The 17425-nt window shown below is 43.7% G+C and overlaps 1 protein-coding gene across 2 annotated transcripts; it reads left to right on the plus strand.

Annotated features, from left to right (window-relative positions):
* The first annotated feature begins 5199 nt into the window (after positions 1-5199).
* On the plus strand, positions 5200-16750 carry LOC107213031 (regucalcin). Of its 2 annotated transcripts, XM_015647035.2 has the most exons (7): positions 5200-5309; positions 5588-5753; positions 8567-8749; positions 9981-10196; positions 11689-11820; positions 15522-15676; positions 16404-16750. In XM_015647035.2, the coding sequence occupies exons 2-7, from the start codon at positions 5591-5593 to the stop codon at positions 16452-16454; spliced, it is 900 nt and encodes a 299-aa protein (XP_015502521.1). In that variant the 5' UTR covers positions 5200-5309; positions 5588-5590; the 3' UTR covers positions 16455-16750. The 2 variants fall into 2 exon arrangements, with proteins under 2 accessions (XP_015502521.1, XP_033369597.1); XM_033513706.1 differs by lacking the exon at positions 9981-10196.
* Positions 16751-17425: the final 675 nt, after the last annotated feature.

Genomic DNA, 17425 nt, shown 5'->3' on the forward strand with positions numbered 1-17425 from the left:
CTCCTAACCAAGTCAGTGCATCTAGCAGGATGTGACAGGTGGATTAAAGTGACTGCAAGCACACATTTCTGAAAGAAAATGTTACATAGCGGTTGGGTAGGTTGTTTGAAATGCCTGTTTCTGTTCCTCAAGTTCACCCTTCAGCAGAAAGCTTGAATAAATTTGTGTGACCACATGGTTGTAGAAGGAGAAGCAGCCTTGGATATTTGCTCATTAGTTTCCCTGCCTCTGTGTATGCTGCTTCCAGATAATCTTTCTTTTTCCAGTCGGCTTCTTTTGTCTGGGGCAACCTCCTGGATCCACCTTGCCCTGCCCTTTCTCTGGGATTCTTCTATTGTTTCAGGCTGGGCAGATCCTCCCTGCTTTCCATTGCTTTCTCAGCAGCCTTGGAGCTGGGTATCTGCCTCGCCTTGGCTGTTTTATCTGATATACATTATTTTAAATCTCTGGGTAGGCTCCATAATGACACCTTTATGGTTTCTTTTGGCTTAAACATCCTAAAGACGTTTTTTCTGGTTTCTGTTGTTTTCCTCAGGTGCTGCCCCACCCATCCTAACCTGAGAAAAGAGCACTGGGGAGCAGGACACAAGTTGTAATCTCACAGTTCCATAACAGTTCTAGAGTTGTTCTGCTCACTAAATCAGTGGGCCAGTGTCCTGAGGAAGAATTTAAAACTTAGCACAATAGTAACATAAAAGGAAGGTGCCATCAAGAAATCTCATGGTTATCTGAGAGCTCCTGAGCTTGTGATAGACTTCAAGAGTAGTAGCTATAAAAAGAAAAAGCGTTATATGCCGTTTGGGAAAATGGCTCTGATTATATCTTGGGAAGTGCAGGCCCTAGTCAGGGAATGAGTCATCTGAGAGGGAAAAACATCTCTGAACTAGCCCACCCACTTCACCTGAAAGCTCACTGTGGTTGCATTCCTTTGTGGTTCCTTATCTCAGAAGGGTGGTGCCAGGTAGTTTGGGAACCCCTGTCACTGGCATTTTAGGCTCCATTTGTATCCGATTGAATGGAGCCTGACCAAAGCCTTTCCCTCCTTAAAACTGGTTCAGCTATTGTTCTGTTGTCTCCTCTCAAATGAAGTAGGGGCATTGTTTCCATTCTACAATAAGCCAGACATCTCTCCTGGTTAAAGGAAGCACAGATGCCTAAAAGCTGGATGGGCTAGGTGGTGTGGATATTAATAAGCAAGTTATAGTTTACACTCATTACAAATGGCTAGTACATAAACCAGACTCCTGAAATTGTCTGGTTGAACATCTTAAAATAAAGCTCTGTGAAATCACCCTAAATCTGCAGTTAATTTGAAATTTATTTTTGATTTGTCCCCAGGAAGGATTTGCATGCCTGTAAGCTGCAAACACTGAAAACACTGTTGCTTCAGTTATTCATCTTTCATTCAAATCAGTTATTTGAATGAAAGATGCTACCTGTCCCTGAAGCCCTGGCTCTGTTGCATGACCTCTGCTGTAGCACATATCAATGCTCTTTTTTTTTTATCCTGAGGCAACTAAAATGCAAATCCAGGTCACATGGGGTACAAAGACCAGAAGAGGCATAAATGAAAAATGTCTTGGCTGTGCTCCACTGAAGAATGCTTCCTGAAGCACCCTGTTGCCCAACTGCTCCCAGTACAGAGCAGAAGTCTGGAGAGGCTCAGCCTGGGGACTCCAGATTTGTGAGGCAGTTTAAGGCTGCAGAAACTTGAACTTGTTGCTGCTTCCATGACAAAGATGTTGGAGGTGTGTGTGTGTGACAGTGTGAGGGTGTTCATAAAGCACTGGGGAGACTGGCTGCAGTGGGAAGGGTCACTTGCTTAAGCATTGTATTATTGAGAGATGCTTTTTCATGAGCCTGTGGCCAGTACAGAAGGAATTGTGCTGAAAGAAGTCTGTGTAATAAACTGCAATGAGTACAGGGTACAATTGTCATTTTTGTGAAAACTGGTCTTTAAAGGATAAATACTTCAATATGATTTCATGGTGATTGGTGCAATCCTTTGTAGAATAGATTCCCTGTCTGAGATTCTTAATCCATTCTGGATTAACTTGTGTGACAGTGGAAATGTTAGACACATAAATTAGTCAATGGGCACATATCTGTTGGTGCCACCTTTTACTAAGCAGACATTTGCAAACAGGAAAATGGAGTACTTTGGCAAGTGTTTTATTATGTTTAAATACACAACTGTGATCATCCAGACTAGTAAACAATTGAAACTTCTCAGCAGTTTGATCTCTCCTGGAGTTACTTGTTTCTTGCTAACAAATAAAACTTGATCTGGATGCATAAGCCAGTTCCCAGAACTATACTTGGCTGCAAACAAGTGCACGGCAGTGCCAACTCTTGCTTTCCAGCCAACTGATAGCAGTGACTGATTTCATGTTTCTACCTCTGCTTTTGCTCAGTGTTTTTTGCTTTGCCCTCCATCTGTGCACCCCCTAATGCAGTATTATCTGCTAGTGGAGAATTCCCATGTGCCCACTCTGGTTTCCCTAATAGATTTAACAGGCTTGCACTGAGGTAGTGGCTCCTTGGGCTTCACTGCCCTTGGCGCAGTCCCTGCTCTCAGCTTGCCCATCTGCTGAGGAGGCCTGACAGACTCTGTATTCAGAGGCAGCTCTTGGGATACAGACAGCTGCTAGACAGCATTTGCACTTCATACCAGCCATGGATAAGGCATAGAGCCCTCTCACCTTCAAGCAGGAAGGAGGACTAACAGTAGTAAAGACTACAGATGAAGGAAAAAAGACAAGGATTGCTCTAAAGGTGAAGAAATAGCAGGATCGGGCTCATAAAAGGAGAGAACAACTGCAACTTCCTAGGAATGAGCAGAAGTAAAACCCAGTCTCTATAGGGCCTGAAATAGTTCAGCATCTCTTCTTGCCTACAGTTGTTGATGGTGGGGAGATTCTTCCAGCTCTGTGGTGCTCTGAGCTGTTCTTCAGAGCTGCTGAGCATTTTCTGACTGTCAAGAAGTGTAATGGCTTCTGGCAGGCTGAGGGAACCTGCAGGCTCAGGGAGGGCTGTGACACCTTACAAGGCCTCCCGCATCACATACCTCCTCTTTGTGTTCTTCATGATTGTAAGAAGCATTCCACTTCCCGGCTCCCTCCCACCATGTGGAATAAATGCTAAACTACCAGCCTGTCTTTGGAAGCCACAGAGGTGCTGTGTCAGCTCCCTATCAGTCAGATTTGGAGGCCACACGGTGGCCACTCTGTCTGCAGTGCAAGAGTGCAAAGTTCTCAGTGGGGAAGGAACAAGGCAGCACAACCTTTGGCAGCCACTTCTTCTGTGCTCTTCTCTCCCACAGTGAAGTTGTATTGGCAGAGGACCTCATCTGATGCTCTCTGTGAAGGCACCTCACCATGGATTCCTCCCTGCTCTACCTTTCAACAAGCTTGGATTGGCCATTACAGAGAAGACAGAGTAGGGGTGCTGTCCCATATAACTAGAGATCTGAGCTCCAAATACATGGCACAGAGTTTGTGTTGTAACCTAGTGCTTATAGAAGCTGTTAATTTTCTCCCAAGGTGTGTGCCAGCACACAGCTTGTTTTGATGCCTCCAAACCATGCTGGCAAATGCTTAAGTCAGCAAGGAACAGAGAGACTGGTGAGGTGGGTTGAGGGTGTATTTCCTGTTGCTGCTGGATTCAGTAATCTCTTGCATTGCATCCCAAATGGCCTTGTAGTGTGCAAAGACTATGGGAGAGCAGTAAATGTGGCTAAGCTTTGTAAGAAGCACTAATTGTTCTTCATTGAACTTAATTCTTCACATTATTTTTTGGGGGGTTTTTGTTTTGTTTTGTTTTTTTAATTTCTGCATCTTCTTTCCATGTTCTAAAATGTATGGAAAAAAGGAGAGAGATGTGGCACTTTTTATCTAGTTTCTTTGTGTTGGTTGTTGCTAATGATTTGCTGGCCTCAGGTCTGAGATGAAATCCTGCTGTTTGTTGTACATGCAGCAGGACAGAAAGAGAAATTCAATGTTAAGCACTGAAGGAATGGAAGCCTATAAAATAGAATTCTAACTGGTCAGATAACGTGATAAAAAGTTAATGAATATCACATCAGAACTCCATCAGAAGAAGCCTACATGAAACACTTGTTGGTAAGGTCATGTAGCCCATGAACTTTCCAGATGTACCACTAATAGAAAAAAACGTGACCAAGTGAAGCCCAGGCTGTGACCACCTGCTTTATGAATAAAGGCAACTAAATAAAAATATTCAACAAGAGATAATTGCCAAGAGGAAGATGTATGATAAGGAACAGATAAAATCTCTAAGAGGAGCTGTGTGGGGACTACTTCCTAAAAGACCCTGCTGGGTGCTATGTGATTACTGTTGCTCAGTGCCCCTTGAATAATGGGGCTGCTACACGAGCCAGCTGGAAACCGAAGTCTGGATGGGCAAGAGGCAAGTTTTGGAGCAGCTGAGTTAATTCTGGTTTGTGGGGACACAGCAGCAAGCCAGGCCGTGGGCTCCTGAGTTTCCAGGAGGAGACAAACCAGGCACGGTGCAGTGAAACTGAAGCCACTTAATGTCACTGATCCCTATGGGGATCACCAGCTCCCCAAAACAAAAGGCAGTATGGACAAAAGGCAGTATGTCATGGGATGCTGAAGAGGAGACTTGGGATATAAAAAGTACCCACTGCTTTGAGACTTGAGGCCTGGGAGCTGTAGTGGCCACGGCAGAGAGATAAGCAGGCTCAACAGATGACTGTCTGCAAACTTTGATGCCAGCTGTTTACCTCGTGCCTTTGGAATTTTTTGAGACTGTACAGCACGAGGAGTACAAGAGGACGGGTCACGATGAAGGCCCAGGATTTCTGGATAACCGAGGTGCTGCTGCAGGAGCTGTGAAGGATCCCTGGTGCTGAAATTAGGGCCGAGTCTCTGTGGCCGCCTGCACCGGAGCAAGAAGGCAGGGAGAAACCAGGTCTTTCGGGAATCAGCCTCTCCGGGGGCTGACAAACCTGGCCACGCGGTGGGAAAGCTCTTCTCCCTTTTTTCCCTCCCAGCAGCTCTCGGAAGGGGGCTGCAAGCCGCTGCTGTTGGACCGGCGCCTGGCAGGCTCCAGGCGCCGGCCCTGCGGGAGAGGAGGATCCCGAAGGGCCCGGCAGGCCAGCCCGCCCCTGGCGGGGTACCCAAGGCGGCCGCTTGCCCTCTCCCGGCCCGCTATAAGAGCTGCTCGCGGCTGGCAGCAGCTACGGCCGGCCGTGCTGGGGGCGCGCTTCCTTCTTACTGTTATTCATATTTATTGCTGCTGCTCGTCTCTCCCGTGTTCACAGGCAGGTAGGTAGGCACATGCACACGCATGTGTGTACGGGACACGGCGGTGCGCCCCAGCAGCCGGGCATGCGGGGGCGGGCCCGCCGGCGGAGCGGCCTTTGCCTCCCTGCGCCCGCCCGCACCCCCGATTTAATCGTTTCCCTCCCTTTTATTATTACCCCTCCTTTTTTTTCTTTTTTTTTCTTTATTTTTTTAAACCCCCCGCTTTTCTTCCCCGCCGTTCCCGCTCCCCGCAGCCGTGGCGGGGCCGGGGTAACACGCGGTGACGATCCCCTCCGCAGGCCATGTCCTCCGTGAGGATCGAGTGCGTGGCCAAGGAGGGCTACAGGATCGGGGAGTCGCCCGTGTGGGACGAGAAGGAGGGCGCGCTGCTGTGCGTGGACATCACGGGCAGGAAGGTGTGCCGCTGGAGCCCGCTCACCGGGGAAACGCGGGCCATTCCCGTGGGTAAGGAGCCGCTGCAAAACCCTCCTGCGTGTGCGGGAGCTGCGTGTGGGACTCGGGCTGTGACCCTCGGCAGCTGCACGGTGCTCAGAGCTGGAGAGCTTCCCCTACAGCCTCCCTGTCCTCGCTGGCCAGCATGCTGGGAGACACTAAATACAGACCAGACCCGGTCCTGGGGACTTTCCTTACGACTTTTTGCTACTGGGTTATGTTTGATCTATTGCTTTCCCCTCTAAGCTGTCCACAGCTTGATCTCCTTAGCTCGTACCTTGTCCCAGAAGTAAACTTCTGTTGGTGTCTGTAGTAGTTCTGATGTGAGTGACCAATGCTCATAACATCTTCTGTATTAAAGGAAGATTTCCAATAACGCGTTAAAAAGTTGATACTAAGGTAGTGGTGTCACCAGCTAGAGTCTCAATGGTTCAAGTATTTTTTCCAGAAAGGAAGAAATATGATATTAAAAAGTGATTGCATTAAAAAATCATTGCAGATTTACTGCTGGATATGATAGAGTAAATATTTGTGTTGGTAGACAGCTCCTTCAGTGGTTTCAGTACCATTTGTTGTTTTCTCACATTCACTAGCACTTGGTAAAAATCAATTTTGTCTACTTATAAGATGTTCGCATTACTCACTAGAAACTGATCTGGGCTAATCTGCCTTTCAGATTACAGTAGTTGCCAATTTCAAGATGAAAGAAGGCCTGATGCTAATCTTGGAAATGTTGCTTCCCAAATTTACCTTCTCTTAGCTTAGCTGAGGGAGTGTGCTTCTCCCTGCCTTTCCCCCAAACTGATCTACTCTCCAAGGTGTAGTATTTTACTTGTGGTCTCACTGGAGCTGTGGAAGAGAGAGCAGCTGAAATAGCTATTTATTATTATTATTATTATTTTTAATTTTTTTTAAAAAATTTGTATTGTTTCCTTTCTTTAACAATGAAATAGTTATGATTAATAGCTGTGCCTTTGGGAATGCCATGATTAAAAAAAACCCATCAAAACCCCAAACAACCAAAGAATGCCATGGGATTATCATAGTAGGTTTCCAAAGTGGAAACTAAGAGAAATTATTCATTATTAAAGCTTTTAATAAGAGAATTACAACGACCCTGTGTTCAGAGACAGCTTCAAATGCCTTTTATAATTCCGCAGGGGAAACACCATAGCTGCATAACTGTGCCTGAAAAGGACACCTATGGTCAGTTTTGGGTATAAGATGGTGCTGCAAATCAATCAATTCCTGCAGAATGCTGCTTTAATAAAGCCCTCCGGGGTCGCAGGGCACTGAGCTGGGTACACGGTCTGAGGCGCTCCTTGCGCTGGGTCTGTGCGGTGAACAGCAGGGTGGCTGTGTCCTCATGCACCCCTTTCCTCTGGGGTGATTTGTCAGGAAGGTATGGAGCTGTTCTTGTGGCTGCAGGGGCACCTGGGTGTCCACCAGCTCCAGTGGACAGCTGTGCTTGGGGACTGCTCCCCCCCAGGCTCGGGGGGTGCCCTGGGTGCACCTCCTGCCCAGGAGGAAGGACTCTGCTAAACCACAGCCCCGTTGTTTTCCTGCGAGAACAAAAGTATATTTGCAATCCCATGCTCAGCTAGGAAAGCTCCTCTGCTGATACAGGCAGAAAACCACTTTTATTAGTGTGGTTACCGGCAATCCGAAGAGCAGCAAAATTACTTCATGTGGCAGGTGCCACACATGGCTGAGGGGACTCTGATGGGAAGAAGGAGTGGCACCCCAGTGTAAATGAGCCCAGACCACCAGCAGCCTCGGCTGCCAGAGCTGAGCTTGCAGTCAGGTGCTCACCTCCAGTGCTGGGGACAAATAGCATTCGGATTTCTGGCGTGCTGGTACTGCTGCCAGGGCTCCAAAGGGAAGGGGCATCCTGAGCCATGAGTAAACAGCTGGAAAGGAGCAGTTCTTCTTGTCACCCAGTGGTGGCTGGTGGTGGTTATAAATGTGAAAGTATTTCCTAATTATACCCCTGCAAAGCTATAAATACAAGAAATGTTTCAGTTTTAAATTAGAAAATTAGTGACTAGTCCCATTTATAGAAAATATGCCAGACTTAGCTGTCCTGCCTAAAATTATTATTCCTTAGATTGCATCTGATTGTAGGCTTTTACAGAAATGTTGTCTTCACACTCACTGGTTTTGTTTTTTTTTTTTTACTAATTCCTTTATAGTAACCTGCAATTGAGGTTTTATGCATAATAGCTCAAGTGAGTGTAAACTAATCATGGAGCACTTACTAGTTTTCAGTGTTGTTTTAGCTCTTGGGAAGCTCTGCCACTCCATGGTGTGTTTTTGGTGCTGCTGGAGGCTGGTTTGAGCGGCACAGAAGAGTGTGGTGTGGGAGGGTGTCTCTCCTGCCCAGTGTGACCTGTCCCAGTGCAGAGATACTCTGCCTCCAGCACTGCAGGGCTCATTTACACAGGAGCTGTGCAAAATAAACACGGTTGTTCTAGAGCTCTTGTGGCAATTGATTTTTCCCTTGGTGAAAGGGAAACACATGCAGTAAGCTATTGTAAAAAGCATATGTTCCTGTCCCCATTTTTATACTCTTTTTTTTTTTTTTAATAAAGCACCTAGCACACCTAGGTGCTGGTAATGATTATACCTCCTGGTAGCAGTGGTCATACTCAAGTTCATGTGGCATAATCTGTTTCTATGCATTTAAACATCAATTTTGTTGGTAGAAAAGTAGATTGTTTCTCTTGCCTGTGGTTTCGCCGAGTTCAGCTGGCATGTCTAAAGTGGGCAGAAAAGAAGTATCTCTTCACAGCACATCTCACTTTTCAATTTCACCCCGTTTCCAGACGCTCCTGTGAGCTCTGTGGCTCTCCGGAAGTCTGGGGACTATGTCATCACCCTGGGAACCAGGTTTGCTGCTTTGAAGTGGAAAGAGGAGCTGGTAACCACCATTACTCAAGTGGACAAGGATAAAGCAAATACCCGGTTCAATGATGGGAAGGTGGATCCTGCAGGGAGGTATTTCGCAGGTATGCTGCAGTCTCTCTCCTCCTCTGGTGCTTGCTGGGTTGTGGTGATAAGATGTAATGATCAGTTCTGGATGCAGCAAGCTTTCCTTCATAGTTAAACGGTGGGGATTTATTTTGCTATATTCAAACAGAGTTTAAACCCATTTACCAATCTGTTTATATCACCTGGGCACTATCTAATCTGGACTGTTTTGTTGAAAAGAGGCTGACTACTTGGAGCCTGCCTAGTTTAAGATCCTGGCCTTGCCTCTTCCCTGTCAGTTGCTTGTTTTAAACTTTGGAAGGGTGCTAATAGAAAATACTTTTCCAGTGAGAAATTTATTATATTGCGTGGTTTGTTCTCTGTAACTCAGAATATTATTTCTAAAAACTATTCATCCTGGAGATGAGAAGGTTCAGGGGATCCCACCTGACTGGGGAGGGAGTAGAAGAGCTGGAGGCCAGGCTCTGCTCAGTGATGCCTACTGAAAGACCAGGAGTGGGCACACACTGAAACTCAGCCAATTCTGTATGAACGCAAAAAAATTCTTTTACTGAGAATGATCAAACACTGGAACAGATTGTCCAGAGAGAGTATGGAGTCTTCATCCATGGACATCTTCAGCACCCATCACTGGTGGGAGGAACCTGTGGTGTCTGACCCTGCTCTGAGCAGGAGGTGATCCTGATGATGCCCTCTGTGCCCTCCAGCCTCAGCTGTGATCCTGTCCTCCTGTTTTTTAAAACACCATTTTGTGCTTCTGCTGTGTCGCTCAGTCCTGAGGCCTACCTTAACCTGCATTTACCCAGCCTCTTCAAGAGCCAGTCTCAGCTGCCAACTTCAACCTCAAAGACGAGATTTGCTTTAAAAGAGGCTTTAGTGTAAGACTCATTCTGAGGGAGGAGGTAATGTTTTTCTACTCTCTCAGCTCCACAAGACATGAAGATTTACTTTAAGTTAAATGCTGGCCACACCTGTCTTAATATATGAATGACTGAATGAAACATTTTGCAGGAATCATGCTGCACACCATTTCTGCCTCAGAAATGTTCATCAAAAGAACAAAGGCTGTGTTTTGCCACCTGCTGCTAAAAGCAAGCACTTTGGAAGTTCACCTTTTTCTTTTGCTTTTAACTCAGTTTATTCCTCAAATTTCAGAAGCCCGCTGTGGCACTCCCTTCTACATTGGCAGTGTGATCTGGAGGAGGGTCCATTTACTCTGAACCCTTTCTCCCCTTTGGCTCTGCACAGGTACGATGGCAGAGGAGATTCGTCCTGCCGTGCTGGAGAGACACCAGGGCTCTCTGTACACCCTCTTGCCTGACCTCTCAGTGGTGAAGCACTTTGACCAGGTGGACATTTCTAACGGGCTGGACTGGTCACTGGATCACAGAATCTTCTTTTACATTGACAGCTTGTCCTACTCGGTGGATGCCTTTGATTATGACCTCCAAACTGGGAAAATTGGTATGAATGGTTGTGTTTTAAAATAATTGCTTGTGCCTAAAGACTGTGATGTTTGTTTCTGCTCTGGTTATTCCACAGAGATGATCAGAGCTTTGGGAGCACTAATCCAGAAACCTCTTTTGAGCAAAACAACAGAAGCCATATTAACATCTGTCTGCACCTGTGTAGGCTCCTGGCTCAAACCAGTCAGGGTCGTTTGGTAATACTATAAAGTATTTAAATTGCGAGGCAGTTTGAGTAGTAATCTGTACCACTGTTACTACACACAAGGCATATCTGATCTTCCAGTAAAAAGGACAAAGTGTATCTCACCTGTCTCTTCCTGTGGCTGAGTGTTTCTTGTTACTGGGAGCACAGGCAAAGTGACAGCAAGCTTGAAGTCTTGCGCAAAACCTCTGCCAGCTTCACTAGGTATTTTTTCACTCCTCACCCTGTTTTGTTTTTTAAAATACAAGCTACTGAATGAAGATTTTGCAGAAAGAACAGGGCAACAACGGTAGCAGTAACTCAAAGCTTCCTTCATTAATTTAAAACAAAACAACGCCTTAAGGGCTTCTACAAGCTTGGGCAAAAGAAAAATTCCGGTGACTAGGACTAGTAATTTACTTTTGAGTACACGGGCTGCAGTATTTTGCTTTGAAAGAACCCAGCCAATTTGATGTTTAGTTTTAGAACTCTGAATTTAAAGTGATTTTGGATGTAGCACCTTGTCCTAATGTCTCTCTGCTATGGCTTACAACTGAATTTTTCCTTAGAAAATAAGGTACTTCTCTCTCTCTCACTCACTCTTGGTTGCTCATTCTGTGGGCAGTCTGACAATCCCCAGGAGCAAAAAGGAAACTCATTAAAAATATTGCTGCATAGGAGAAACATTGAAGTTGTCAGAGCATAAAATAAACAATGTTGGGAAGTTGGGTTTAATTTTCTTTAATAACACTGGATAAAAGTTCAGATAGAGTTGTTTGTTTTTAGGTTGATAGTATGCCTTTGAAATTGATGCTTTTCCTAACTCTGTGTTTATGTAAGCTCTCAGTTTATATATCTGAAAGTCAGTTTTGTGTTGGAGCAGTGATTATTGGCACGTTCCAGCAAACTGTTTGAAAAGTCTCCAGCTGGAGCAACCCATACTGGAAATGATTCAAAGTGCTTTTAGAATAAGTAATTAATTTTATGAATATATCTAACATTAATTTATTCAGTTATTCATTTAATATTGCAAGTAGAGAACATGAGTGGTGCGCTAGAAATGAATGCCAGAAAGAAGGATTATACTTTCAATGGATAGAAACTGATCCACAGGCTTTCATGCTGAGAAACAACTGTCTCGGGAAACAAACAGGGCAGCAGACACAATCTATTTCTTTCATGAGAAAAAAACTCAGGGCCTCAGCACAGCTTTTGAAAATAATGGTACAAACAACTCTGCTGGTCTGTGACTGATAAAGATTTTAGCAACTGTCTCGCTCAGTTCTGTGGTTTTTCTAACCTGCAGGCAACCGTAGGAATATATACAAACTGGAAAAAGAGGAGAGCATTCCTGATGGGATGTGCATTGACACAGAAGGCAAACTCTGGGTGGCTTGTTATGATGGTGGGAGAGTGATTCGCCTTGACCCTGAGACAGGTAAGTCCTTGCAAAAGATGGACTGGAATTTTGTGTTAAAACAAACCAAACCAACCAACCAACCAAAAAAACCCCAAAAAACAAACCAAACAAAAAACCACAAAACAAAAAAAACCCCAAAAAACCCCAGAGTGAGAGGTAGGGATTTTTTCACCTCACAGAAATGATATGTCTGCTCTTTTATTAAAAAACAGTGTTTTTTTGCTTTTTTCCTCTTTTTTTTTTCTTTTTTCATCTTTTTTTTTCTTTTTTATTATTATTTCAAACAATTTTATGTCCCTGCTCTCAAAAATTACCTTTGTAAATAAGTCTCCTTTGTTCCCAGCATCTGTAGTGTTGGAAAAGATAAAGTTGCTAAGGACACCATCATTCTACTTGTGAATTGTTTGAGTTAGCATCCTCTTGCATCCTCCAAAATTAAGACCAGTGTTTATCTCATTGATAAATGGGAAAGATGACTTAAACCAATTTTGAGTCTTGTTTCTTCAGCTTAGTGTATTATTTTGGGCAGCCTGCTGGATTTTATTAAAAATCCCACAGGACACTGATGCCAGCAACGTCTTTTTTATTGTTGGGAGTTATTTGCATGATCAGTTTTGCAATGAAACAATTAAAAAAATGTTTAATGAATTCCACAGCATTTTATCATTCCCACAGTAATGTCTTGGGTGTGCCCATTGTCTGAGTCTGTTGTTCATTGCTGCTCTCATTTGGACTCTTTGGTGTGCCAGGGATGATTTACTCTGGGTAGAAAACACATGTAAAGCACTTAAGGGAAACTGAACCACGCTGGCTGCAAGGGGCTTTGGGGTGAGAATGGGAGCATGATTTTGTTAGCTCCCAGACACCACAAGTTTGCATCATGCAGCAGAAGAGCAACTGCCCTGGGATACGTCTGAAGCCCAGAGATTTTATGGGACTGCGGATTCAGGGACACCAGTGCTTTGTCTAGAGCGCACAGCAGACCCTGGCACACGTGCACCAGCCTTGTTTCTGACTCTGCTGGAAAGCTTCACTTGAGGCTCAGGCTGTGCTTTCCCCCTCACCTTTTGGTCTGCAGCCATCCAAAGTCTTGCCAACCTGTGGGACTTTTCCAGTTCTGCAGAGTCTGCACCCCAGCCCTAGGAGAAAGAAGCTCCAGTTGGGAGATGCCAGCAGGGCTGGGACTTGTTTCTGGACCCACGTCCTCTCACTCTGGTGGGTGCAGCACTCCTTGGTGACATCCACCAGCCCTCTAAATACCCTCCTGGGGTAACAGATTAAATAATTTTTCCTCTCTGGTTCACTGTTTCTACCTTTCTCCTGCCTGGCCTTTTTTTTTCCTCCCTGAACTTCTTTTTTTCCTTCCTTTTTTCGCTTATTTTCCTTTTCCTTCTCCCTTTTGGAGGTGTTTTCATATGGGAAAGCTAGAAGGAATAGTGTCTGTAAGCAGATGGATAAGGATAGTAAAAATATTGATGGCAGAGTACATATCCCTAACGCACTCCCAGTCTTTAACCATGCTCAGAGATGGATGAGGTACTGATATATAGGTAGTCTATTTCTCAGTGTATTTCTCTTCCATGAACCTCTTCTGTCTCCCCCTCACCCATCTCATAGCACTTGCAGGGAACAGTGTTAAGAAGTTTCACAGGATAAGTGTCCATGTCACCTTTTTTTGTGAATATCTCATGCTTATTTGCCCTTTTATGCTATCATTTTGAAATAATATCTAAAATCTGCAATTTGCTGAATTCAGAACGAACTGAAATTATTTAGGGAGATAACCCAGGCATGTCTGAAGAGAATCCTACGAGAGCCTCTTTTAATGCACAGTAGACATTAAGTGTGGCTTGAATGGCTGTCAGCCAGTTGCAGATACATCCATCGATAAAGAGCTCATCTAAAGCACGTGAGGGATTTTCAGGTTTCAATGATAACAGAGCCTGGACTTTGTTTTTAGGGCAATGGGATGAGGAAACTTGTTTGGCATCTTTCCTAAGTGAAGGTTTTTAGGTTCAGGGTGAAGCAGATTTTCGGGTCTAGGCTTCTTTAGCAGAGATGGCTGCTGCCTTTGGCTGGAGGATGTGCTACAGGGAAAGGCTGATGGCTGATCCCACGGGGTTTGCAGAGGACTCAAGGGATGTCTAGCTTACCTGTTACCAAGTCTTGTCATAGCTTCTGATCACTTAGTGAGCTGCTTGTTTTATTCTTTAAATTGGAATCCTAGAAGCATTAAGGTTGGAAAAGACCTCCAAGATGGAGACCACCCCTAAATCATCTCTTTAAGTACCAGATCTACATGGTTTTTAAATACTTTCAGGGATGATGATTCCATCAGTTTCCTGGACAGCCTGTTCCAATGCTTGAAACCTTTTCAGTGAAAAAATTTTTCCTAATATCCAATCTAAACCACAATTAAATATTTTATAGTTCTTCCTAATGATTGTTTTTAATATCCTTTGACTTTTATAGTGTCAAAAAGATTTGCTATATTTTTCTATAGAGATCAAGCACAGAGTAATACTTCAGATAGATTGTAGAGCATCCAGGTGCAGATTTTCTTCAGACTCCAGGGAGACACCTCAGAGCTTTGTAAATTATTTCTTCCAGGCTGTTATCCACTGATACAGTTGTACAACTGCAACCAGGGTCTATCCCCTTGTCTTTGGGGCTCATGCCTCTTTTCCTACAGTCCGTGTTTTTTCCTGTTGATTGCCCTTCCCACTCACTTTCTCCCAGACTTGGTGTCAGTCAGTTCCTAGGGTTCCCAGCATCAAAGGTACTTAACTGCTATTTCAATACATCACTAAAGTTAGTTGCTATAAGGGGACCAAATCCTTTATACAAGCAGTTGAGCGGACTGAAAAGTTACACATTTTGTAAGGAAATTCATGTACTTTAGCATATTTCTAGAAAGAGAAAGTCACTTGTAGGTACATAAAATAGACATAATGAAAATAGGCTGTTATTGCCCAGGATTAGCAGAAATTTTGGAAAAATCTGCTGCAAGATGTCTTGACAGCCATCTGGTTAGGGCTAGAGGCGATCTGTTCACTGCCATCATTAAGACTCTAGTTATTTGTTGGCATAATAGATGACACATAGTATTATTTATGGTCGTGCTAGCTTTTTATAAACATCAGACATGTCCTATGATCCCTGTTTTATGCAAACTTGATTTGAAAGACTATTGAAATTTCAGGAGAAACTTCTAGGAATTAATCTTCCTTAACCGCAGGCAGTAGAGGTGTAGCAGGAGGTACGCCTCCGTAACGCTGCATGAGGTCTGCTCGCTCCAGGCTGCCTTTGTAGTTAAAAGTAGAAAAGTCAGCAGGTCTAGGGCGTGATTCATGTGACCTGTTTCAGAGAGGAATTCTATCCCATTTCCATTGACTCCATGGACGGCCTAGATGCCGAGCTCAGATACCTGTTTGTGCTATGGATGTTAGCATTTAATTAGAGGACGAGCTGGGATTGAAGTTGGATTTGTTGGTGATACCTGAAACTGAAACTTGTCAAATGATAAATCATCAACAAACAGGGCTCACAGAAGTGTGGTTTCTCCCTGTCATGGTGCTCATCAGTCAGGATGGGACCTCCCCCAGCCCTGGTTCCCGCTTTGGCAGAACACCTGGCTCCACAACGGTTATTGCCATAATTTGTTTAAATTTCTTGTTCTAAGTAGACAAACAGGAAACATCATGCATGTTTTCCTTCAGGAAAAAGACTCCAGACTGTGAAACTTCCAGTAGACAAAACAACTTCCTGCTGTTTTGGAGGAAAAGATTATTCAGAAATGTATGTGACTTCTGCCAGCGATGGGATGGATAAAGAGTGGCTTTCATGGCAGCCTCAGGCTGGTGGGATTTTCAAGGTGAATGATACTCTCTCCTTTCATTTTAGAAGGCCATTTTTTCACTCCTGATTGTTTCAGGTAGCAAAACTCCAGTTTGCAGTGGTGGGAAAAAGATAGGTGTTAGAACATTGGTCATATGTGTTAAGCTGCTGTTTGTATTTTTTGTTCCTGTTGCAGAAAGTTAAATGCATTTAGAGATTTAAAGATACTTTTAGAGTTTAAACTTTGCACCAATGCTGACAGTGCAAATTTTCTATGCAATTTATCTCTTTATACTTCTCCCTCTCCCAACACTGTTTGTGTTTTCTATTTATGGAAAGGATGGGTAAATACATGTCTTAATCAGTGGCTGATAAAAGCATCTGATTTATTTATTTTGTAGTTAATTATCACGAAGTTATCTCTTTAAAAAATTATTCCACTGGGATTTGTTTTACAGCCCTGCTCTTTGTGTGTGCATGCCGAAGGTTACATTGTGAACTGCAGAATTAAGGCTTAGCAGTATCTAAGAGAAGAGGCTTTTGGGGAATGGACTTTGGCCTGTGATTACTGAGCTTTAGAGAAAGAGCATGCATTGAAATTCCAGGCTGTGATGAGCTGATGTGTGCAAAATATATTAGGATGTCAAGTTGAAGGACACAGTCCTTTTCTAAATTAAAGCATGTCTAGTTGTGTAAGGAAATCAAGTGTCTGATAATGGTGAATTAACTCTCTAATTGTCTTTTTTTTCTCTGTGTTTTAACAGATAACAGGACTGGGGGTGAAAGGAATTCCACCATATCCATTTGCAGGTTAAATACACTCTTCAGAATGGATTAGAGAGGGCTGACGTAAGCAAGACAAGTCTGAAGGTCTTAGTCTGGTGCTCAGCATCTTTTGCTTCAAAACCATAACACCATTAGAATATTTTATCAGGAAAGGATGAAGAACTACTAAGATACATGGAATATTTTAAAACTGATATTTTTTTCTCCTTCTAAACTTACTTTAAATATATGATGGTACTTTTTCTGTTGTGCTAAAAAGATTCTCATCCTAATAAGCCACTGTTGTAATTCTATTTTATGATTAAATAATATTTTAATATCTTTTTATTGAGTATTTTTCTGTCTCATTTGCAACTTATATTGTTTTTCTGATTAAACCAGTTGTACTGTCTCTTTTACATATTTTCAAAGTGCCTATAAAATGCCCTTTGGTGGTCTTACCACTGTTTTAACTTTAACTTCATCCTGTGGAGTTCTCAACAACTGAAACATTAATACCTCTCACTGTGCATCTGCAGCTTCCTTCTAACAGGCCTCAGCTGTTGCTGTGCTTAAATTAACTCTGGCTGGAACTGATCACCCTCTCTCCCCAGTGCCTGCTACCATGTTGCTAATTTTGTTAAATATAAACCCAAAATTTTCGAGTCAAGAACCATATCCTTTCCTATCCTTTGAAAATCTTGTCCTGTTCTGGGGACGTCCACGATGACAGGAAAACGTTGGGCATTTTTGGCCATTTGTGCATAAAGCACAACCTGCACATAGCTCCTCCAGAACCAGCCTTCCACTGAGTACAGAGAGGCAAGGCAGGCCCACAAGCCCAAAAACCACTGCTTTTATAAATGTGAAGGAAGGGCAAGATCTGTTGCAATTTCTTTACACCACCCGTTGTATATGAAAACCTACTCACCGGGATTGCATTTTTGCTGTTAACTTCAGGCTTGTGTGTACTGCAACAACTGTCATGTATCTCTGTTGGATTTTAAACTGCAGATTTTTG

The sequence above is a fragment of the Parus major genome, chromosome 1 (genome assembly GCF_001522545.3).
Source record: "Parus major isolate Abel chromosome 1, Parus_major1.1, whole genome shotgun sequence".
Classification (NCBI taxonomy): Eukaryota; Metazoa; Chordata; class Aves; order Passeriformes; family Paridae; genus Parus; species Parus major.

What these genes read in the sequence shown, in the direction of transcription:
- LOC107213031 (XM_015647035.2), top strand. Translation starts at nt 5,591, where the DNA reads ATGTCCTCCGTGAGGATCGAGTGCGTGGCCAAGGAGGGCTACAGGATC. An exon ending in TCGCCTTGACCCTGAGACAG is followed by an intron (nt 11,821 to 15,521) that starts GTAAGTCCTTGC and finishes GTTTTCCTTCAG; the next exon opens with GAAAAAGACTCCAGACTGTG. An exon ending in AGGCTGGTGGGATTTTCAAG is followed by an intron (nt 15,677 to 16,403) that starts GTGAATGATACT and finishes GTGTTTTAACAG; the next exon opens with ATAACAGGACTGGGGGTGAA.